This window comes from Myxine glutinosa, chromosome 1 (assembly GCF_964187855.1).
Source record: "Myxine glutinosa chromosome 1, kmMyxGlut1.1, whole genome shotgun sequence".
Lineage (NCBI taxonomy): Eukaryota > Metazoa > Chordata > Myxini > Myxiniformes > Myxinidae > Myxine > Myxine glutinosa.
The window spans coordinates 422,969,738-422,993,556 of record NC_136261.1 but is presented as its reverse complement, the minus strand read 5'-3'; the positions used below and the strand labels follow the sequence as shown (position 1 = coordinate 422,993,556).

The following is a 23,819-nucleotide window of genomic DNA, read 5'->3' as shown; positions in this document are numbered from 1 at the left end:
TGCCGGTGGAGCACCTAGAGAAGGTGGAGCTGGATCAGAACAACTTGATAAATCTTTGTGAAGGAAAACTGCGACTAGGTTCTTCTTCTTGACTCCATTTACAGATTATTTAAAATTCCATATTTCCTTCTTTTCATTCTTTCCTTTTTCTTCCATTGTATTTCCCTCTTTATGGAACGGCTTCGGGGTCACGACCAAAATAAATCTCTTGCTGGATGTCGACATATATCATGGTTCTTGGAGGTATTATGAAGGTGATTTGTGTTGTAGTGTTGAAGGAACTGCGCTCCAACGCGAGTCGAAAGAATTGACGCGACCAAAGACGGAATTCGTCCGAGTTGCTTTATTGAAACAAAACAGCTCAGGTATTCTGACAAGCCCGTTTATCGGGCAGCAATATATATACACATTTATGTCGGGAAGTTTGCCCGGCAAAAGCTATACCGGGCATGCCCGGGTATCAAGGGCGAGCCTTGGAAAGGCGAGTCTGGACCTGCCCGGGCGTGTTTGGCTGCGGCCTGGCAAGTCGAGGCTGGGCATGCCCGGGCGCTCTGGACGAGCACTGGAAAGGTGATAGCGGGCATGCCTGGACGCTCTGGGCGAGCCCTGGAAAGGCGATAGCGGGCATGCCCGGACGCTCTGGGCGAGCCCTGGAAAGGCGATAGCGGGCATGCCCGGACGCTCTGGGCGAGCCCTGGAAAGGCGAGAGCGGGCATGCCCGGGGAAGACGAGACCGGGCGTGCCCGGGAGGTTCGGGCGTGCCCGGGAACAGTGAGTCCGGGCATGCCCTGGAGAGGCGCGTCTGGCCGTGTTCTGGCCGGTGCAAGGCGATTGTGTGCATCCAGCGGTAACCGCTACACTCTAATGTATTAAAATCGAGTGATCGCTAATTCGTTTTCTCCACAAGATAGAATGAATCTTTCGTTCTTCACTGGAATTGAACATCATACGATTCCAGGAATAAGTGAATGATTCAAGGTTCACGTGCGAATTATTCAAGATACATGTGAATTATTCAATCTGCATGTGAATGATTCAATGTGCATGTGAATGATTCAATGTGCATGTAATTGATTCAAGGTACATGTGAATGATTCAATGTGCATGTAATTGATTCAATGTGAATGTGAATGATTCAAGGTACATGTGAATGATTCAATGTGCATGTAATTGATTCAATGTGCATGTGAATGATTCAAGGTACATGTGAATTATTCAATGTGCATGTAATTGATTCAAGGGACATGTGAATTATTCAATGTGCATGTAATTGATTCAATGTGCATGTGAATGATTGAATGTGCATGTAATTGATTCAATCTGCATGTGAATGATTCAATGTGCATGTAATTGATTCAAGGTACATGTGAATGATTGAATGTGCATGTAATTGATTCAATGTGCATGTGAATGATTGAATGTGCATGTAATTGATTCAATCTGCATGTGAATGATTCAATGTGCATGTAATTGATTCAAGGTACATGTGAATTATTCAATGTGCATGTAATTGATTGAATGTGCATGTGAATGATTGAATGTGCATGTAATTGATTGAATGTGCATGTGAATGAATGAATGTGCATGTAGTTGATTCAATGTGCATGTGAATGATTCAAGGAACATGTGAATTATTCAATGTGCATGTAATTGATTCAAGATGCATGTGAATGATTCAAGGTACATGTGAATTATTCAATGTGCATGTAATTTATTCAAGGTGCATGTGAATGATTCAAGGTACATGTGAATTATTCAATGTGCATGTAATTGATTGAATGTGCATGTGAATGATCGAATGTGCATGTAATTGATTCAATGTGCATGTGAATGATTGAATGTGCATGTAATTGATTCAATGTGCATGTGAATGATTCATGGAGCATGTGAATTATTCAATGTGCATGTAATTGATTCAAGGCGCATGTGAATGATTCAAGGTACATGTGAATTATTCAATGTGCATGTAATTGATTCAAGGCGCATGTGAATGATTCAAGGAACATGTGAATTATTGAATGTGCATGTAATTGATTCAAGGCGCATGTGAATGATTCAAGGTACATGTGAATTATTCAAGGTGCATGTGAATGATACCAGGAACATGTGAATTATTCAAGGTGCATGTGAATGACTCAAGGTACCTGTGAATTATTCAAGGTACATGCGAATGATTCAAGGAACATGTGAATTATTCAATGTGCATGTAATTGATTCAAGGTACATGTGAATGATTCAAGGTACATGTGAATTATTCAAGATGCATGTGAATGATTCAAGGTACATTTAAATAATTCAATATGCATGTGAATGATTTTAGGAACATGTGAATGATTTATGTTGATGTGAGGTCGTTCTTGGTGAAATTAATCTGTTGATCGCTCCGTGATAGGTCATTGCACCTGTGAAAAAATTACATTTGAAAATTCCCTTTACCAACTCAGTATTTTTAGCTCACCTGGACTTTAGTGCGGTGAGCTTATGCGATCGAGCATTGTCCATAGTAAGTGAGTGAGGGAGTGAGGGAGTGAGGGAGTGAGGGAGGGATTGGGTCTGTAAACACTTCAGTCATTATCGCTTGAACCAAACACATGATTTTGATGAAACTTAGACATGAGCTTCCTGTCTGATGCCTAATGAAGGTGAATTAATCACATCAAAATCTGCGCTCAATAAGGGGAACGACGGGGGTTTTGACCGCCACAAAATAGGTATTTGATCTCTTCTCCGAAACTACACAGACAATTTTGAAAAACCTGATCACAACCTTCATCACCCATGATGTACCAAAGTTTGTTCACAGCATTTAAAATATCATAGTCTGAGAGGGTCTCTGAGAGAGTGACTGTTGCTCCTGATCCAGGTGAGCTTCAGGACCCGCGGTCCTATTTTATTTTTTTAGTTTCCCTGGATTGACCCAATGGTTGATCGATCCAAAATGGAAATGACAGAATTATTTTGTCCAGCCTTTCATAATGTTCATTGATCAGTCGTTTTTATCATAAGAATGAATAAATTATTTGAAGATGAAAGTAAGAACAACTCATTCACCTGACAGGTTCCACGTGACGCATCACCGTGTAATCAGTGTGTGTGTTTTATGTACAACACCTGGAAATATTAACCAAAAGTTTCTGATTCGTTTGTGATGTTGCGTGAACACTTCACTGAAATTCATATTAACAACTTTTACACAAAAATTCTCCACTTTTACAAACTTTTACAATAACAGTTCATGAGAAGAATAAAACAATGAATGAATGATCAGTAACATCGACTTGGATGTTAAGTTTTGCAGAAACACGAAGTTCATGTCCTGATTCTTCACAATCTCAACTAATGACCTCATTCACCTGTAAAATGTTTGTTTTCTGCACAAAATAATATTTCTCTCCCCCACGGGCCGATCCACCGACAATCCTGGATCACAACTTTGTGGATTTCATGTTGTGAATTTTATAATTTATGAAAAATGATTTAAATTATGTTAGTCTTGTATTTCTGGTCCATAATGTTTCTTTTTTATAACAAAATTAACTAGAACGGCACCTGGTAGAGCACATACCTCCACCAGGCTGAACAGTTTATGTTTTGTATCCACTGAAAGACCGGATCTGGATCCAGACCTGAACCAAAGTCGAATCAGCTTGTTATTGTCACCCAACCAACTCATTCACCAAGTTTTGTCATAACCCATTCACAACTTTTTGAAATATCGTGTTACGCAGTATATCGTTTTTGGCCCCAACTTTCAATGATGTGGAATCAGTTAAAAAATTTCTGTTCCAGATTATGATCCGGATCTTCACCAAATCGGATGAATTCGTCCTTGTCATACACCCAACCTATCCACAACATTCCGTCCGAGTCCATGCACAACTTTTTGAGATATCCTGCTCACATACAAACAAACAGTCAAACATATGAACATATGTCACCCACAGGGTGAACCGTATCTTGCCAAGTGACCTTGACCTTTGACCTTGACCTTAATAATTTCGTATGGTGAATAGTATGTCTTCATGACCAACGCACATGAAATATTGAAAGATTTTGATGAGAACTGAGGAAATAATTTTTTCATGAAAATTCCGTTTTTTCGTCATGACGTCATCAAATGACGTCATAGCGTCAAACTGTTTACAGATCTGGGAAGCACTCATCAAGGGCATTCATATGAGGTATTACTCGATATGGTACCTACGATTTCAAAATTTGACCTTGGGGTCAATAATTTTCGACCTCCAGCGCTAACCATGAAGGTCAAGGCCGATCACCACCAAAAACTAATCAGCTGAGCGCCATACCACACCCTATATACCCACCAAGTTTGGAGATCATAAGATCAAAGTTACTCAAAAAATAAGGGTTTCGTTGACCTCCATGATTGACCCAATTGAATGACCTTCAAAATGACCTTGAAGGTCAAGGCCGATCGACACCAAAAACTAAACAGCTGAGCGCCATACCAAACCCTATATACCCACCAAGTTTGGAGATCATAAGATCAAAGTTACTCAAAAAATAAGGGTTTCGTTGACCTCCATGAGTGACCGCAAAGTGACCTTGACCTTTGACCTTGACCTTCAAAATTTTGTGTGCTGAAGGGCATCTCTATAGGACTCTGATATGCGAAGTTACAGGAGTTTCCAATAATAACTGTGGTAAATATGGTAACTGAAACTTGAAAATTTTACCTTTTGGTCAAAATTGAATGACCTTCAAAATGACCTTGAAGGTCAAGGCCGATCGACACCAAAAACTAATCAGCTGAGCGCCATACCACACCCTATATACCCACCAAGTTTGGAGATCATAAGATCAAAGTTATTCAAAAAATAAGGGTTTCGTTGACCTCCATGATTGACCCAATTGAATGACCTTCAAAATGACCTTGAAGGTCAAGGCCGATCGCCACCAAAAACTAATCAGCTGAGCGCCGGACCATATACTAGATTCCCATGAAGTTTGGAGACGATCCGATCAAAGTTACTCAAAAAATAAGGGTTTCGTCGACCTCCATGATTGACCACAAAGTGACCTTGACCTTTGACCTTGACCTTCAAAATTTTGTGTGCTGAAGGGTATCTCTATAGGACTCTGATATGCGAAGTTACAGGAGTTTCCAATAATAACTGTGGTCTACAGAGTGATCTAAACGTGAAAAAAAAAAGATTAACCACAAACAAAAAAACAAACAAAAAAACAAACAAACAAACAAACAAACATACAAGCTGACTGATACATCTTGCAAAAACTTCGTTTTGGCAAGATAACAAGACAGAGACAGAGACAGACACATAGACAAGGGTGAAAATATAACCTCCATCCACCTTCATAAGCAGAGAGAATACATGGAATGTAAGAAAGTTATTTCCTGGAAATTTATATTTCGGGAGTAGAACATATTGCTATGACTTTTGGGGTAGTAATATATAGATTCATGCAGATCTGTACAGGTAGATGCTCTGATGATCGGGGGTAGGAAGACCCATTTTGATGTACATAAGTCAGGGACCTGTTTAGCCTGGATGTCGGATTAAGCTTGTATATTTGTGGTCATACGAGGATGGCCTTGTGCTAATTATCGTAGGGATTATGCTCATTCCCCTGTGTGTGAGACCATGTGATTTATCCATTAGAGCGCTACACCAATAGACACGAGGCAGGCCCATTAGCACCACACATACTAATTGAATTCCCCCCACAATAAAACTCACCGGAAGTGCAGGCAATAAGCACCCAGGCATTGCGCCAACATGGCGATAAAACATTGTTCAGGCCGGCTGAGGCCATGCCCACCACACGACGGATTGGTCAAGGGGTTTTATGGGGAGATTACATCAATGTAGGGAGGGCCAATTGGCATGCAGCTGAAGCCCAGAGGCAAGAAGGAGCCAGCTGATTGGCTAAGGGGAGATTTTTAAAAGGTGAAGAGAAACCGACATTTTTCTCTCTCCCCGCTCTCTCTTGCGTTGGACCCTCTCTTGCTTCGGACTTCTCACACTTGTGCCTGCTTGACTTTCTGGACCTCGGAGCAAGCGGTTGTGTGCCGGCATCGTCTCCTCATTCCCCTGTTTGTTTGGATGTGAGGAGGAAGAGCTGGGTTCTCGGTGCGAGTGACGCGCGTGCATGGGCGGCTTGCCACTGGAGCATGATGAGGCAGGGGTGAGAGAGACGTCCAGTGAGGCCTGGCAGTGCATGAACAATGCGGACTGAGGCCTACTTCCCGCCAACGACAGGGCGGTTCGAGCCGACGAAATCCGACGAGACCCCGACTGGTTGAGCTAAGCCAGCACACACACACACCTTGTTATTTTTATTTATCTGTCCTATGTCTGTGTTTAAGTCTGCTGTGGGGACATCCCAATTTAGGACATTATCTATTATCGTGCGTTTTATTTTGTATTCCTGGCATTCTGTTGTAAATAAATCCTTATATTATTTTCACTGTATATTCTAAATCCGTTTTTGTGTAAGTTCATTTCCTGCAGGCTTTGAAGAAGACTGGCCGGCGAGATCACGTCAGGTAAAAGTCTGCGTCTTCTTCTTCTTCTTTCCGCCCTCCCCCAAACACCCCCCCCCCCCCCCCCCGCGCATATACAGTGAAATCCGAATTTGGGAATCGCCTTTGGAGTCAAAGCTGGCTTTGGCTATCTGTGATTTCCCCGGTATTAACCAAGAGGGAGTCACACAACAATATTTTACTTCCTCATTCACGTCATCACCGATTTTTCCAATCATAATACTTTGGTTTCCTGAATCCATGCTGGAATTCCAACCGAAATGAAAGGATTTAATTAAAACGAGATTATGGGTGGGCCAAAGAGCAAAAGCAAATAAAAATGGCCTCCAAATCAAGCTGCAGACGGTATATCCTCCATCGCTAAAAGTCATTACTTGAAAAACTTCAGAGTTCATAGAACATGATACTCCACGCAGTGTTCAATTATTTACTTCAATTTTAATAGTATAACAATTTAAAGATAATTTTTAAAATCTGGAAGGTTAGCACGACTACACTGCACTACCACCACTACACTGTACTAACATGACTACACTGTCATAAGACGACGATGAATCACAGTTGAGGAGATGGAGGCTTTATTGATCACCATCGAACACGGCGTCAATTGGCATCGAACAGAAGCATATCGGTGGCCTCTTCTTCACCCTCTGACATGACACTCCTCTCATCATCATCATAATCATCAGCGATATTGATCTTTGTTCGGCTGATGACCCCATGATGATCATTTCCATGGATGGGTTTCACAAACTACACTTGAGTGTACATTGAATGTATCTGTTCTTGTTTAACTATTTGGTTAAAAGATAAAAACATCTTCACAAACATAAAAAAAGAAAATTTCACATCTTGTAATTTTTGATCATCTTTAATCACATCCGCAGAAGTGCCGGTGGAGCACCTAGAGAAGGTGGAGCTGGATCAGAACAACTTGATAAATCTTTGTGAAGGAAAACTGCGACTAGGTTCTTCTTCTTGACTCCATTTACAGATTATTTAAAATTCCATATTTCCTTCTTTTCATTCTTTCCTTTTTCTTCCATTGTATTTCCCTCTTTATGGAACGGCTTCGGGGTCACGACCAAAATAAATCTCTTGCTGGATGTCGACATATATCATGGTTCTTGGAGGTATTATGAAGGTGATTTGTGTTGTAGTGTTGAAGGAACTGCGCTCCAACGCGAGTCGAAAGAATTGACGCGACCAAAGACGGAATTCGTCCGAGTTGCTTTATTGAAACAAAACAGCTCAGGTATTCTGACAAGCCCGTTTATCGGGCAGCAATATATATACACATTTATGTCGGGAAGTTTGCCCGGCAAAAGCTATACCGGGCATGCCCGGGTGTCAAGGGCGAGCCTTGGAAAGGCGAGTCTGGACCTGCCCGGGCGTGTTTGGCTGCGGCCTGGCAAGTCGAGGCTGGGCATGCCCGGACGCTCTGGGCGAGCCCTGAAAAGGCGATAGCGGGCATGCCCGGACGCTCTGGGCGAGCCCTGGAAAGGCGAGAGCAGGCATGCCCGGGAAAGACGAGACCGGGCGTGCCCGGGAGGTTCGGGCGTGCCCGGGAACAGTGAGTCCGGGCATGCCCGGGAGAGGCGCGTCTGGCCGTGTTCTGGCCGGTGCAAGGCGATTGTGTGCATCCAGCGGTAACCGCTACACACGCCCCTCCAGAATCGACCTGCACCGGCAGGGTCAATTTAAGGGGGGTCTGGATGACCCGGCCGAAGCGACCCCTGGAGGGTCGTGGGGAGGGGTCTGACGTGGTGGTGGGTGGTCGAGCGGGGGGAACTGTGGACGGGGGGCGGCCTCGCCGCGGAGGAAGGGCCATCCGTGGTGGTTGGTCGACGTCCATGTGCGCCGGTTTGAGGCGGTCCACAGAAATCCGGTCCGGCCGGCCGCCGAAGTCGACGATGAAAGACTTGTCGCCCCGTCGCAGGACCCGGAAGGGCCCGTCGTACGGCGGCCGGAGTGGCCCCCGGTGCGCGTCATGACGCACAAAGACGTACTCCGCTGTGCGAAGCGCCGGGGGGATGTAGGACTGGGGGCCACCATGGCGGGACGTCGGCACGGGGGCAAATCGTCGGGCGGCCTCCTGGAGGTCCGAGCGCTGGCGAGCGGCGGACCAGGGACTGGTAGCGTCGGGCACGAATTCGCCCGGGACGCGGTGCGGCTGGCCGTAGACGAGCTCGGCGGCGGATGCCTGGAGGTCTTCCTTGGGGGCCATGCGAAGGCCCAAAAGGACCCACGGCAGCCGGTCGGCCCAACCGTCGTCCTGAAGGCCGGCCATGAGTGCGACCTTCATGGAGCGGTGAAACCGCTCGCACAACCCGTTGGCTTGGGGGTGGTAGGCCGTGGTGCGGTGCAGCGTGACCCCCAACGAACGGGCGACGGCGCCCCAAAGCTCAGACGTGAACTGTGGGCCGCGGTCGGACGAGATGTCCGCTGGTGCGCCGAAGCGCGCGACCCAGGTGGCGATGAATGCCTGCGCCACGTCGGCGGTGGTGGTGGAGGCGAGGGGCACGGCCTCCGGCCACCTGGTGGTCCTGTCCACCATGGTGAGCAGGTGGGTGAACCCCCGCGAGGGGGGCAGGGGACCCACCAGGTCCACGTGGACGTGGTCGAAACGCCGTTCAGGCACGGCAAAAGGTGCCAGCGGGGCCTGGTTGTGGCGGTGGACCTTGACACGCTGGCAGGCCGTGCAGGCGTTGGCCCAGTCGCGGATGTTTCGTCGAAGGCCGTGCCAGACGAAACGCGCCGACACCAGCTTCTGAGAAGCTTTCCGGCCCGGGTGAGAAAGGCCGTGGATGGAGGCGAAGATGCGGCGCTGCCAGGAAATGGGCACGATGGGGCGAGGCTGGCCCTGGGAGACGTCGCAGAGCAGGACGGTGCCCGTGAAGGGAATGTCGGCCAGGCGGAAGCCCGTGTCCGCCGCACGGAGTGCCTGCACCGAGGCGTCGGTGGTCTGGTCGGCCGCCATGAGCGCGAAGTCCACGCCGAGGTGGACCGCGTTCGCGCTGGCCCGAGCAAGACAGTCGGCCACGGCGTTGTCTTTGCCGGCGACGTGCCGGATGTCCGTGGTGAACTCCGACACGGCGGAGAGGTGGCGCTGCTGGCGGGCCGACCACGGCTCCATGACCTTAGCCATTGCGTAGACCAACGGCTTGTGGTCGACGAAAGCCGAGAAACGGGCGGCCCTCCAGGAGGTGTCGGAAATGGCGAACGGCCAGGAATAGCCCGAGCAGCTCGCGGTTGAACGTGCTGTCGTTTAACTCGTTCGGCCGGAGTTGCCGGCTGAAAAAAGCGAGTGGCTGCCAAACCCCGTCCACCCATTGCTCATGGACGGCGCCCACCGCGTAGTTGGAGGCGTCCGTAGTGAGGGCAATGGGCGCGTTGAGCACTGGGTGAGCCAGCAGCGTTGCGTCGGCGAGGGCCCCTTTGGCACTGGCGAAGGCCGCGTCCATGGCCGCGGACCAAACAATTTCATGCTTGGCCGGCTTGCCCCGGAGGGCCTCGTAAAGGGGCCGCATGAGCTGAGCAGCGCGGGGCACGAATCGGTGATAAAAATTCACCATGCCGAGGAACTCTTGGAGGGCCTTGATGGAACGGGGACGCGGGAACGTGGTGATGGCCTCGACCTTGGTCGGCAGCGGCACGGCCCCGGTCTTGGTAATGCGGTGGCCCAAAAAGTCAACGGTCGTCGCGCCGAAGTGGCATTTGACCGGGTTGACAATTAAGCCGTGCTCGCTGAGGCGACCGAACAGTGTTCGGAGGTGGAGGAGGTGCTCGGCGCGGGACATGCTGGCGACGAGGATATCGTCCAGATAGACGAAAAGAAACGGCAGGTCGCGAAGCACGCCGTCCATCAAGCGCTGGAACGCCTGGGCCGTGTTCTTGAGGCCAAACGGCATGCGCAAAAATTCGAACAGGCCGAACGGCGTAATGACGGCCGTCTTCGGGACGTCGGCCGCCCGGACAGGTACCTGGTGGTAGCCCCGTATCAGGTCAATTTTCGAAAAGATGACCCGTCCCGCCAAACGGGCGGAAAAGTCCTGAATATGCGGGATCGGGTACCTGTCGGGGGTGGTAGCATCGTTGAGACGGCGGTAGTCGCCACACGGTCGCCATCCACCCCCCGGCTTTGGCACGATGTGCAGTGGCGAGGCCCACGCGCTATCGGAGCGCCGCACGATGCCGAGGTTCTCCAACGCGTCGAACTCGGCCTTCGCCACGGCGAGCTTGGCCGGGTTGAGGCGGCGGGCCCTGGTGTAGACCGGCGGGCCCGTAGTGGGTATGTGGTGCTCGATCCCGTGCCGCACCGCGACGGCCGAAAACGTTCGCCGCGTGAGGGCCGGGAATTCCGCGAGCAGGCGAGCGAACCCGTTCGCTGCCGGGACGGCGCACGCCAGTTCGGTCGGCGCGGAGCCGCTCATCGTGCACGCCAGGGAGCTGAAGGTCTCGGCGTTGACAAGGCGACAACGTTTGACGTCGACCAGCAGCCCGTGCGCGCAGAGAAAGTCGGCGCCCAGCAAAGCCATGGGGACGCAGGCGGTCACAAAAGTCCATTGAAAATGCTGGCTGCCGAAGCAGAGGGTGACGACGCGTGGGCAGAAAGTGCGTATGGCTGAGCCATTAGCAGCGACCAAAGAGGGGCCGCAAACGGCGTCCCGCCTGTCCTGCTCGGAGGCGGGTATGACGCTCAGTTGGGTGCCGGTGTCACAAAGGAAACGCCGCCCAGACGCTTTGTCCCGAATAAACAGCAAGTTGCCCGAGTGGCTGGCGCTCATGGCTGGGAATGAACGCCGGCCCGGCCGTTTCCCGACCTGCCGAAAGTGCACGGGGGCCGGCACGTCCGAGCCTTGTGTCCGAACCTGGCGTGGTAATAACACCACGCCCGGTCAGGTGGAGGCCCCGGCCGTCGTGTCGGAAGCGGGCGGTGCGGCGTGGCGGCCGCCAGTTGCACCGGCAGTTCGGCCTCCAACCGCGCAGGGCACTCGGGCGTCGTGGGCGTCGCCTCGGATGGCGGCGGGCTCCAGGTAACCGCGCCGATGTGCTGGCCCGCCGAGGAGATCTTATCGGCTTCCCTGGCGAGGGCGCGGGAATCCGTGATCAACGTGCCAGCCAGGGCGAGGCGTACCGGGTGAGGCAGCTGGCGAAGGAACAGATCGCGGAACAGAAAATCCGGAGAGTGCTCACCGAGCAACGAGAGTATATAGTCCATGCGCTCGGACGGGCGCGTGTCGCCGAGCTCGGGCAGAGCGAGCAGGCGCCGTGCGCGTGCTGCCGGTGAGAGGGCGAAAGCGTCGAGGAGGAGTGTCTTCAGCACGTCGTATTTGTCAGCAGCCGGCGGGTGCTCGAGGAGGCTCAAGGCGCGGGCCGCGGTGGCGGAACCGAGCGCCGCCACAACATGGTGGAAGCGGGTGTCGTCCGCGGTGATGCCTCGCAGGGCGAACTGAGAGTCCGCCTGAGCGAACCAAACAGCCGCGTGAGCCTCCCAGAAGGTAGGCAGTTTAAGCGTCACTGCCGTATCCATGTCGGTAGGTCACCAATGAAGAAACTGCGCTCCAACGCGAGTCGAAAGAATTGACGCGACCAAAGACGGAATTCGTCCGAGTTGCTTTATTGAAACAAAACAGCTCAGGTATTCTGACAAGCCCGTTTATCGGGCAGCAATATATATACACATTTATGTCGGGAAGTTTGCCCGGCAAAAGCTATACCGGGCATGCCCGGGTGTCAAGGGCGAGCCTTGGAAAGGTGAGTCTGGACCTGCCCGGGCGTGTTTGGCTGCGGCCTGGCAAGTCGAGGCTGGGCATGCCCGGACGCTCTGGGCGAGCCCTGGAAAGGCGATAGCGGGCATGCCCGGACGCTCTGGGCGAGCCCTGAAAAGGCGATAGCGGGCATGCCCGGACGCTCTGGGCGAGCCCTGGAAAGGCGAGAGCGGGCATGCCCGGGAAAGACGAGACCGGGCGTGCCCGGGAGGTTCGGGCGTGCCCGGGAACAGTGAGTCCGGGCATGCCCGGGAGAGGCGCGTCTGGCCGTGTTCTGGCCGGTGCAAGGCGATTGTGTGCATCCAGCGGTAACCGCTACAGTGTTCAAGTTTATAATTAATTCAACTTGAATAAAGGGTTAAAGGTTTATATATAAATTGATTCAGGGTTTTACCGCCGTTTTACACAGTGTCTATTACATCACCCCATCTAACACGTTACATGAGTTCTTCATCTGTTGTTTGTGTGATTTGTAACCCATTTCCTCCATTATTGATCCCTCTGCTCTCTAAGATCTCCGACCATCTCTGATATATCGAGGATGAATCCCTTCTTTCAGGAACTCCTTCTGCTCAAACTCCCAAAATCTCGACTTGCTGCAAATATCTGATATTTTATCCGATTTGTGGAACTGCTTTCTGGAGACGATTCAATCCAAATTTTCCTTCCAGGAACTGTAATTCAACCATCACTACCTGTAAATATTTCTGCCCTTGTGAACCCTACCTCTCCCAAGCCCCGTGGTTTCAGATATTTCCTCCCCTCCCATCTTTAGTTTTCTCCTGTTCGTTGGTTACCTTGCTTGTTGCATCTACCTGTTGTGTACACCTGTTTTCCCCACTGAAACCATGTTTGCTTTTTGCCCTCTGCAACCTCTCATCCTGAGAAAAATATTATCATTTGTTCCTTTTCTCGAAATTTTAAAGGTGGATGGAGGTTATGTTTTCACCCCTGTCTGTCTGTCTGTCTGTCTGTCCGTTTTTAAACAAAATATCTCAATAAACTTGTGGACGGATTCGGACGAAATTTAGCCGAGCTGTGGCCTATGGGACAGCGACGAAATGATTACATTTTGGTGAAGATGCGGATTCGGATCCGGCTAGTCGAATTTTTAAAGTGATTCTTTACCATTGGGAGATAGGAACAAAAACTATACATAGCAGGATATCTCAAAAAGTTGTGGACGGATTTGGACGAAAATTGGTGGACTGGTTGGGTGTCTGACAAGGACAAATGTATTCGATTTTGGTGACGATCTGAATCTGAATTCGGATATGAGAATTATTTAATTTTTCAGTGATTCTTCACCATTGAGTGAAATGGCTAAATCCAACATATAGCAGGATATCTCCAAACGTTATGGACGGATTTAGACGAAACTTGTTGGACAGGTTGTGTGTGAGAAGGAAGAATCGATTCAATTCTGGTGAAGATCCGGATCAGGATCCAGCTCGTAGAATTTTTGAAGTGATGCTTCCCCATTGGGATTTTTTTTTTTTGGATACTGAATCGAGGTTCGTGAAAGCTTTTTTTTTTTCTTTTTTTTTTTTTGTATACTGAATCGAGGCTCGTGAAAGAGCTAACATTTACTTCACAAACACATCAACCAGACAAACAAAATATATAAAAAGAGGGAGAGGAAGACAAGATGGGGAGAGAAGGGGAAGCACACAAACACAACATTTGAGAGCAGGGAGATGTGTGGGAGGGAGAGGGCTTTGGGGGAGGAAGCGTGGGAGGGGGAGGGGGGGGGGGGGATAAACGATAGAGGATAAACGATAGAATATTTTTTTGAAGTGGATTGAATTGGAGGAAATTGAAAAAACCTAACATTTATTTCACAAACAAATCAACCAGACAAACAAAATATATAAAAAGAGGGAGCGGAAGACAAGATGGGGAGAGAAGGGGGAGCACACAAACATAATATTTGAGAGCAGGGAGATGTGTGGGGGGGAGGAGGCGTGGGAAGGGGGGAGGGAGAAGGAAGGGGGGGGGGAGGGAGAAGTATAGAACACAAGGACACCAAGGACTTCCCGGACAGAAGTTGGTATTTCAAAAAAGTGGACTATCGAGGCTGGACTATTTCATGCTGGACTATCGAGATACGATATATAGCAGGATATCTCAAAAATTTGTGGATGGATGATTTTGATTAAATGCGATTCTGTATTGTGATTTTCTGTTCTACTCTGGGATGCAAAACGTAAACTGTTCACCTGGTGGAGGTATGCTCTCTCATGAGTGCCGTTCTAGTCTCTTCCTGTTTCTCTTCCATATTTGTGCCACGTTTTGTGTTCCCTTATTATTTTCTTTATAAAATGTCCAGTTTGTGTCACTCACTCTGTATCTTCTCCAGGAAGTTATTATTGAGCGTGATGAGCCCATCCAAATTATTCTCCTCCTTCGAGAAGTCCAGAACTGGGAGCGGTGTCCTCTTCACGGATTTAAAGTCTGACATGGTCTAGACTCTAGAGCCTTGGAATAAAAAGGAAAAACATCAGTTTTAGAAATTATTGGAGAGAATATTGTTACAATAATACATTTTTACATAACAAAACAAGTTATCTGTAAAAGAGTTGTAAATAATTAAAAATTAAAAATAGATCGAGTGAATTTTTATATTGATTTGAATTTTTATTCAGAAGTGCAGATTCTGGAGGAGACAAATCGAGTATTAAGTAAACAGGGAGAAAATAAACTTTGGACAGTATGGAAAGAGTTTGTCGGTGAGGGTTGGAGAGATTGAGGTGTGCTTTGGGGAAAGAATAAATCAATGATGAATGACATGATTGGAAGATGAGATGAAGACCACAAGGCAAGCAATGCAACACACATGGTGAGTCAGTTGGTTCTGGGCTCAGCTTCATGACAGGAGATGGACAGAAGAAAGGAAAAGTTCAGAAGTGATGGGATATAAAACCGTCTGTCTGCAGAGACAAGACCTGGGTGAGAATAATCCAACGATGTGTTTGTGGTGGGACATGGGACAACATCATTCTCAGAAGTCATGTTTGTTAATGTTGACTTGTTAGTGTTTCCATCTCAGCTCCTCGGACAAGCTGCACAGAATCCAGGTTCACATGTTATAAACTATGTCTTTGTCCATCAATCTCCTTGTAATTCATGAATCCAGGATCAAATGTTATACACCATGACTTTGTCCATTGTCCATCAATTTCTTTGTAATTCATGTTGATGTACACAATCTACTAAAGCATTTGCCCATTTGTCCTCTACTGTTAGACAGTGTATCGTGTTCTGTGCATGGACAACACTTGCATACCTATGATTCCATATGGAAGAAATTGTATATTTTCTCTGAATCTGTCACGTTTGTTGGGTGAGATGTTAATTGTGAAAGTTGATGAGAGTCGAAAGATAACAAGCATTCTACGGGGAAAATGTCAGGAGCATAGAAAAGGCCCCTCTATATCAAATGTACCAGGTGGCAAACTCTAGAAAAGAAGGGACATTCAAAAAAATATCGTGTGCATGCTGGACTACCCTTGTTCTCAGGAGGAACCAAGTTATGCTCTATAAAGGTTCATATAAAGGGGCGCCCGACATCTGACAAATAAAATACATTAACTTCTTCACGCAGGTGTATCAATGAAATTGGCCCTGCATTATATGTCAAGATACATATTATATATCGACATTCACATTACTTTGAATTTCACCGAGCAACGCCAGGTACTTCAGCTTGCGTTTTATATTTTGAACACAAGAACACAAATCCCCTTGTTGGTGCTTCCAAAAACCTCCAGTTTGGCAGTATTTGGACAAACGCAAATTCCCTCTATATTGACCGATCAAATTTTCCGCTCACGCTTTCAGCATTGGAAAATATCGAGATTCAGACAAATATGGATTGTGCTCAGAAACGCAAACCAAGTGTTGAAAAAACCCTTCCATGTCCTTTTTCTCAAGACATTGTGAGGTGAGGTGTTCCATTAATTCTCTTTTGAAATAATTTGGAAGGAAATGAGGAATAATTAGAAAGAGCAGTTGAAGAAGGTGAGCAGAGATCATGGATGGACATGGAGAGAAAAAGGTGAGCAGAGATCATGGATGGACATGGAGAGAAGAAGGTGAGCAGAGATCATGGATGGACATGGAGAGAAGAAGGTGAGCAGAGATCACAGATGGACATAGAGAAGAAGGTGAGCAGAGATCACAGATGGACATGAAGTTAAGGAGCAATAAGACCAGTTGGAACACGATAAATTAGCAGAACAGAATATTCATGGATGTTGGAGACTTTCAATGAACACGATAGATCTCAACAACTTAGAAATGAATAGTGATGAGGTCATTCTGAAGTGATGAGGATGAGAGAGAACGAAGACAAGGTGAGAAAGGATTGAACTAAACAAGCTAAACTCAAATGAGAATCAAAGGGGATTAAAGTAAACTTATTAAAGTTTTTGTCCAATGAATAACACAAATTAACTTCAGAATGACCTCCTCCCTTAGTCAGCCCAAAACTGTTAATTTCTAGATCAGAAATAGGGAAGGAAATCAGGCGAGGAAAAGAATCAAGTTCACGAGGAAATACTGAGGAACCCGAATAAGAAACATTTTGTTCACCTCGTGTGTCCTTCCCTCACCCCATCCTTTCCCTACCCCTCATTCTTTCCCTCACCCCATCCTTTCCCTACCCCTCATTCTTTCCCTAACCCTCATTCTTTCCCGAAACCTCATTCTTTTCCTAACCCTCATTCTTTCCCTCACCCTCAATCTTTCCCTAACCCTCATTCTTTCCCTAACCCTCATTCTTTCCCTAACCCTCATTCTTTCCCTAATCCTCATTCTTTCCCTCACCCTCAATCTTTCCCTATCCCTTATCCTTTCCCTAACCCTCATCCTTTCCCTAATCCTCATTCTTTCCCTAATCCTCATTCTTTCCCCAATCCTCATTCTTTCCCCAACCCTCATTCTTTCCCTCACCCTCATTCTTTCCCTCATCCTCATCCTTTCCCTAACGCTCCTTCTTTTCCGAACCCTCAATCTTTCCCTAACCCTCATTCTTTCCCTCATTCTCATCCTTTCCCTCATCCTCATCCTTTCCCTAACCTTCATTCTTTCACTCTTCTCATTTCTCAAAGTCTCCCTCGATTTTGTCTTGGTTTATCATTTATTAAATATCTTCAAATGTTTAAAACATGACAGGGTCAAAAACATCAGGATGTGCTGATAACGTGTTGGACACCAATGCAGTCTCACCTTTTTAGCACGTCCTTGGAACCCTGAGAAGGAAGAAAGCAAAGGATGAGAACAAGATATTTGAATGAATGAATGTATCTTTTTATTTATTAAATAGTAGAGAGTTCACAGAACACGATACCCCACACAGTGTTCAATAGTGTATTCCAATTTAAATAAAATAATGATTTTAAACATCATCATTAAAAATATCCAGGTGTTTCGTGTCACTGAAGCAATATTGCACATCACCCTTTTACACTGCAAAAAAGACGATGTTTTGTCTCCGTTTTGGAGATGCAGGCTTTATTTATCACCAGAGAACACAATCATCAGCATCGTACACAGCTAAAAGACAGCTTCTTCTTCACCCCTGATGCTGAACCCTCTCACTGGGCAGTGGGCATGCTCTCTCATGCTATATATGGACAGATAGCATAGCATCTTCTTTTCTGGGCTTGCTTATGACTAACCTCCCTGAAAATGTCTGCTGCTCTTCTTCTGCTCCATTCTGCTCATCTGATCATGTGCTTGTTAAAGTGGACATCTCTCTGACCATTCTCATGGAGCCTCCTCAGCGTCGACGAGTCTGGCATTTCACTCAGGCCAACTGGCACGGTCTTCAAGCAGCCATAAATCATCTGGACTGGTCTCCCATCTCTACCACCTCTGACATCAACTCATCCTGGGAATTCTTCCAAAGTAAATTGCTCTCTCTCATGCACAGATTTATCCCATCTCGTCTTCAGTTGTCATACCCTTCCTCCCGTCCATGGTACACGGAATATTTTGGTGAGGCTGTTGCCCAGAAACAACTTGCCTTCATCTCCTGGAAAGCAAATCCAACGGAAGGAAATCTCATTTCCTTTCACAAAGCCCGAAACAAGTGTATGTCCACCCTCAGGAGAGCCAGGAAACAATATCTCTCCGTTCTCAAGCCCGAACTCTCTTATCTGTCTCCCTCTTCCCAATCCTGGTGGCGTCTGGTCAAATCTGTTTCTGGTATTTGTTCCCCGTCCATCCCCTCCCCTTCCTCAAATGGCTACACAGCTGATTCCGCACGTGAAAAAGCTGAATGCCTTAACTCTGTGTTTCCCTCTAAATCTTGTGTTCCAAACCCATCCCTCTCTGTACCCACCATACCCAGTCGTACCCAGCTGCTCCTGGACTCTGTGTCCTTTCCTCCTGACAAGGTGGAAAAGTTTTTGTTGAACCTCGACTCTGATTCTGCAACTGGATGTGACGGCATCATCCCACGGGTCCTAAAATCCTGTTCTTCCGCTCTTTCACTCCCTCTCTCTGTTCTCTTCACCCTCTCTTTTGCTCAAGGTCATCTGCCATCTGCTTGGAAATCTGCCAACATCACCACTTTGCACAAAAAAGGTGCAAAAACAGATCCCAGCAACTACAGACCAATCAGCCTTCTCCCATTTATCACAAAGTCATGGAATCCATCATTGCTTCAGATATGAAATCTTTCCTCTTCTCCAATGGCTTGATCTCTGATCATCAATTTGGTTTCAGACCTGGTCACTCTACTCTGCACATGCTGATTCTGCTTTCTCAACAATGGATGGAGGTCCTCAATGCCAAACAGGAAATTAGAGCAGTCTCCCTTGACATATCACGTGCCTTCGATATGGTCTGGCACCCCGTTCTGCTCACCAAACTCTCCTCTTTTGGTATCCATGGACCATGCATGGCTGGCGGACTTCCTCTCTAGTCGTAGTCAACGTGTGGCCCTGAATGGGTTTCTCTCATCTCCTCTTCCTGTTCAGGCTGGAGTTCCCCAAGGCAGTGTTCTGGGCCTTGTGCTTTTTCTGGTCTTCATCAATGATCTCTCTGACTCTCTTGAAAATCCTCTCTATCTCTTTGCTGATGACTCTACTCTCTGTTGCTCCATTCTTCATCCCTCAGATCGGCAGTCTGCAGCCTCCTCACTCTCTGCAGACCTGGACAAAATCACAGTCTGGGCAAACAAGTGGAACATGTCTTTCAATCCTGACAAATCTCACACTCTTACGATGTCTCTCCGAAAAGACCGACTGGACAACCCTCCCATCGACTTTCTGAATAATCCTCTCCAAGAAGTTCTGTCACTCAAGCTTTTGGGTCTCACTATCTGCCATGACCTTTCCTGGGAAAACCACATTTCAAATCTGGCCTCCAAAGCCAGTCGCCGACTGGGCATCCTCCGTCGTGTGAAGTCCTTCCTTGGCACACCTGAGCTCCTCACCACATACAAGGCTTTCATCCGCAGCTCAATGGAATACTGCTCTCCCCTCTGGGATGGTGCTAGAGCCTCACACCTAGCTCGTCTTCACGCTGTTGAATCCAAAGCATTCAGAATCATTGGAATCTCCTGCGATGAAGCTAACTCCAAGGGCCTCTCATTCACTCACCGCAGGCAGGTTGGTGGTCTTTCCGTCTTCAACCGACTCCTCTCTGGCCTTGCCCCCCCAGCTCTCTCTGGGCTCTGTCCCGCAAATATTCCTACAGGTAGCACAAGATCTGCCTGCAACCCTCTTATGGTTTAACTGCCAAAATCAAGGCTCTCTGCTCACCTTCACTCCTTCATACCTCTTTCCTCTTTTCTCCCACCTCTGGAACAAACTCCCTCACTCTCTTCAATCCCACTCCACCCTCCAGGTCTTTAAAACAGCTGTTCACCACCATCTCTTATCTTCCCCCATCCAAAACCTTGATCTTTTCTACCCCCGCTAATTTCACCCCCAATTCCGCTTTTTTGAAATACCAACTTATGTCCTGGAAGTCCTTGGTGTCCTTCTGTTTTATACTTCTCCCCCCCCCCCCTTCCCACGCCTCCTCCCCCCAAGCCCTCTCCCTCCCACACATCTACCTGCTCTTAAATGTTGTGTGCTCTCAAGTGTTTGTGTGCTTCCCCTTCTCTCCCCATCTTGTCTTCCGCTCCCTCGTTTTATATATTTTGTTTGTCTGGTTGATTTGTTTGTGAAGTAAATGTTAGCTCTTTCACGAGCCTCGATTCAGTATTAAAAAAAAAAAAAAAATCCTACCTGTGAAACACCGTGATGAGCCACCTACCGCACATTGATGGATCATCCTACCTGTGAAACAGCTGGGTGAGCCCCCGACCGCGCATTGATGGATCACCCTACCTGTGAAACACCCTTGTTTTCAATTCCACGGCACATTGTTCCCTGTTGTGACGTCACAAAGCACGTTTCGTACATGTTTTATCGCAGGTTTTTCATTCACGATCCAAACGGAATACCTTGGAAGATTCGTCATTCTGGTTGTCATATCAATATTCAATGGCGTCGACATGTAAAATTAAAAAGAGAAGTGAATTAGTGAATGTTTAACATGAAGGTGTTTACCTGTTCTTTGTTGAAATATCCAGGTATAGCGAGATCGAAGTCCCCACTACCAAGAGTTCTCGGGTCGTTTCCCCCAATTGGAGAAATTCGAGGGTGAACCCCAACCTGCTCCTCCCGGAGTGCAATGTCGCCCTGAGGGCAGCACCTGTATGATCACGGTTTACCTCCCGCCAGGTGAATATGAATTGTTAATCACAGTACTTGATGCGACGCCTTCTCTGGAATTTGCATTTACGTGATGACGCTAAATCAACTTAGTGACGTCTCGACGCTGGTGATAAAATGATGATTTTATCTCTGTGTTTTGATTAGATGGAGGAGATTTCCACAAAGATTAAGATTAAAACCTCCGTGAGAAACTGAGAATCTGACGTTTCAGGTGTGAACCCTTCATCGGATCAAAAGAGAGAGAGTAACACCCAAAAGGTCACCTGGCCATGTTTCGAAAGGTGTGATTCGCGATACCTGATGAACGTTATGTTAATTGCATCCAGGAGTCCACATTCTACCTGTGATCCGATCCAAACCCACTGTCACCTTCACGATTAACGCCGGTGCTCCATTCCAGGTGAACACAAAGGGTTTCATCTACCTGGACGGACTTTCTTCACTCAAACATCCCATTCAATGACGCTTTGAAGAAGAAGAATCCGTATTGTATCGTGAGGAGTGAAGAGTTCGGGTTAAAGTTCATTTCACATCAAATAAGATAAACAATGAACTTATTAAATTATATAAACTTTATTATAATATAAACATTAATCAGTAATCACATCGTCATGAACAGGTGAATCACATCGTCATGAACAGGTAAATGATTTGATTCATTTGACCCAAAATAACCGGATCAGTTCGTGATGAAAGTTTATTTCACGAAATGTACAAAATGAACGGAATCATCATAAAAACCCCAAACCCCAATAGCGGTTGAACGGGGTCCACGAAGTTCCCCCTGAACACGTGCAGGACCCGCGAGTCCCCGAAACACGTCAACTCTCCCGCCTCGCAATCCAAGAAGAACCCAAACCGTTCATGATCCCCCGGGACGGACAGGGAGGTACATTGTTTGTTGTGATGTGCGGAGTATTTGTTATTATATTTCTCGAAACACCAAGACTCGGGATTCCCTCCCAACCCGCTCTCTCCCCCTTTTCTCCCCATGGAGTTTAAACAGATTTCGATTCTGCACCAATAACTCGACCTCACATCGACCTCCCAGTAATGATGACCTGAGGAGAAACAATCACGGGAAACAACTTGTGGATACAAATAATCAAACCGAACAGGATGTTCCGGGACTGATTCTCGGTCCCGGTTCGAGTCGCCGTCCTGAGATCCCCGGAGATCTTGATCTATCGATTTTTTTTTTTTTTTTTTTTGTATACTGAATCGAGGTTCGTGAAAGAGCTGTGATTTATTTCACAAACAAATCAACCAGACAAACAAAATATATAAAAAGAGGGAGCGGCAGACAAGAGACGGGGAAGCACACAAACACTTGAGGGCACACAACATTTAAGAGCAGGGAGATGTGTGGGAGGGAGAGGGCTTGGGGGGATAGGGGTGGCAGAAGTATCAAACACAAGGACACCAAGGACTTCCAGGACAGAAGTTGGTATTTCAAAAAAGTGGATTTGGGGTGAAATTAGCGGGGATAGAAAAGATCAATGTTTTGGATGGGGGAAGATAAGAGATGGTGGTGAACAGCTGTTTTAAAGACCTGGAGGGTGGAGTGGGATTGAAGAGAGTGAGGGAGTTTGTTCCAGAGGCGGAAGAAAAGAGGCATGAAAGAGTGAAGGTGAGCAGAGAGTCTTGATTTTGGCAGTTTAACCATAAGAGGGTTGCAGGCAGATCTTGTGCGACCTGTAGGAATATTTGGGGGACAGAGCACAGACAGGGCTGGGGGGGCAAGGCCAGAGAGGAGTCGGTAGAAGACGGAAAGACCACCAACCTGCCTGCGGTGAGTGAGTGAGAGGCCCTTGGAGTTAGCTTCATCGCGGGAGATTCCAATGATTCTGAATGCTTTGGTTTCAACAGCGTGAAGACGAGCTAGGTGTGAGGCAGGTGCACCAGCCCAGAGGGGAGAGCAGTATTCCATTGAGCTGCGGATGAAAGCCTTATATGTTGTGAGGAGCTCAGGTGTGCCAAGGAAGGACTTCGCACGACGGAGGATGCCCAGTCGGCGACTGGCTTTGGAGGCCAGATTTGAAATGTGGTTTTCCCAGGAAAGATCATGGCAGATAGTGAGACCCAAAAGCTTGAGTGACAGAACTTCTTGGAGAGGATTATTCAGAAAGTGGATGGGAGGGTTGTCCAGTCGGTCTTTTCGGAGAGACATCGTAAGAGTGTGAGATTTGTCAGGATTGAAAGACATGTTCCACTTGTATGCCCGGTCTGTGATTTTGTCCAGGTCTGCAGAGAGTGAGGAGGCTGCAGACTGCCGATCTGAGGGATGAAGAATGGAGCGACAGAGAGTAGAGTCATCAGCAAAGAGATGGAGAGGATTTTCAAGAGAGTCAGAGAGATCATTGATGAAGACCAGAAAAAGCACAGGGCCCAGAACACTGCCTTGGGGAACTCCAGCCTGAACGGGAGGAGGAGATGAGAGAAGCCCCTTCAGGGCCACACGTTGACTACGACTAGAGAGGAAGTCCGCCAGCCATGCGTGGAGATTTCCATGGATACCAAAAGAGGAGAGTTTGGTGAGCAGAGCGGGGTGCCAGACCGTATCGAAGGCACGTGATATGTCAAGGGAGACTGCTCTAATTTCCTGTTTGGCGTTGAGGACCTCCATCCATTGTTGAGAAAGCAGAAGCAGCATGTCCAGAGTAGAGTGACCAGGTCTGAAACCAAATTGATGATCAGAGATCAAGCCATTGGAGAAGAGGAAAGATTTCATATCCGAAGCAATGATGGATTCCATGACTTTGCTGATAATTGGGATAAGGCTGATTG

At 47.5% G+C, this 23,819-nt stretch overlaps 1 protein-coding gene and 1 long non-coding RNA gene across 2 annotated transcripts in view; both read right to left on the bottom strand.

Annotated features, from left to right (window-relative positions):
* The window catches only part of LOC144889633 (uncharacterized), a 464,313-nt gene extending 449,547 nt beyond the window's left edge, over positions 1–14,766 (bottom strand). The window contains exon 1 of the long non-coding RNA XR_013621942.1: positions 14,641–14,766. This is a non-coding gene — a long non-coding RNA (uncharacterized LOC144889633). The remainder of the gene's footprint in view (positions 1–14,640) is intronic.
* Positions 14,767–21,575: 6,809 nt separating this feature from the next.
* The window catches only part of LOC137418013 (E3 ubiquitin-protein ligase TRIM17-like), a 54,238-nt gene continuing 51,994 nt past the window's right edge, over positions 21,576–23,819 (bottom strand). The window contains exon 7 of the mRNA XM_078770611.1: positions 21,576–22,093. Coding sequence (XP_078626737.1) covers positions 21,735–22,093 — 359 coding nt within the window. The 3' untranslated portion in view covers positions 21,576–21,734. The remainder of the gene's footprint in view (positions 22,094–23,819) is intronic.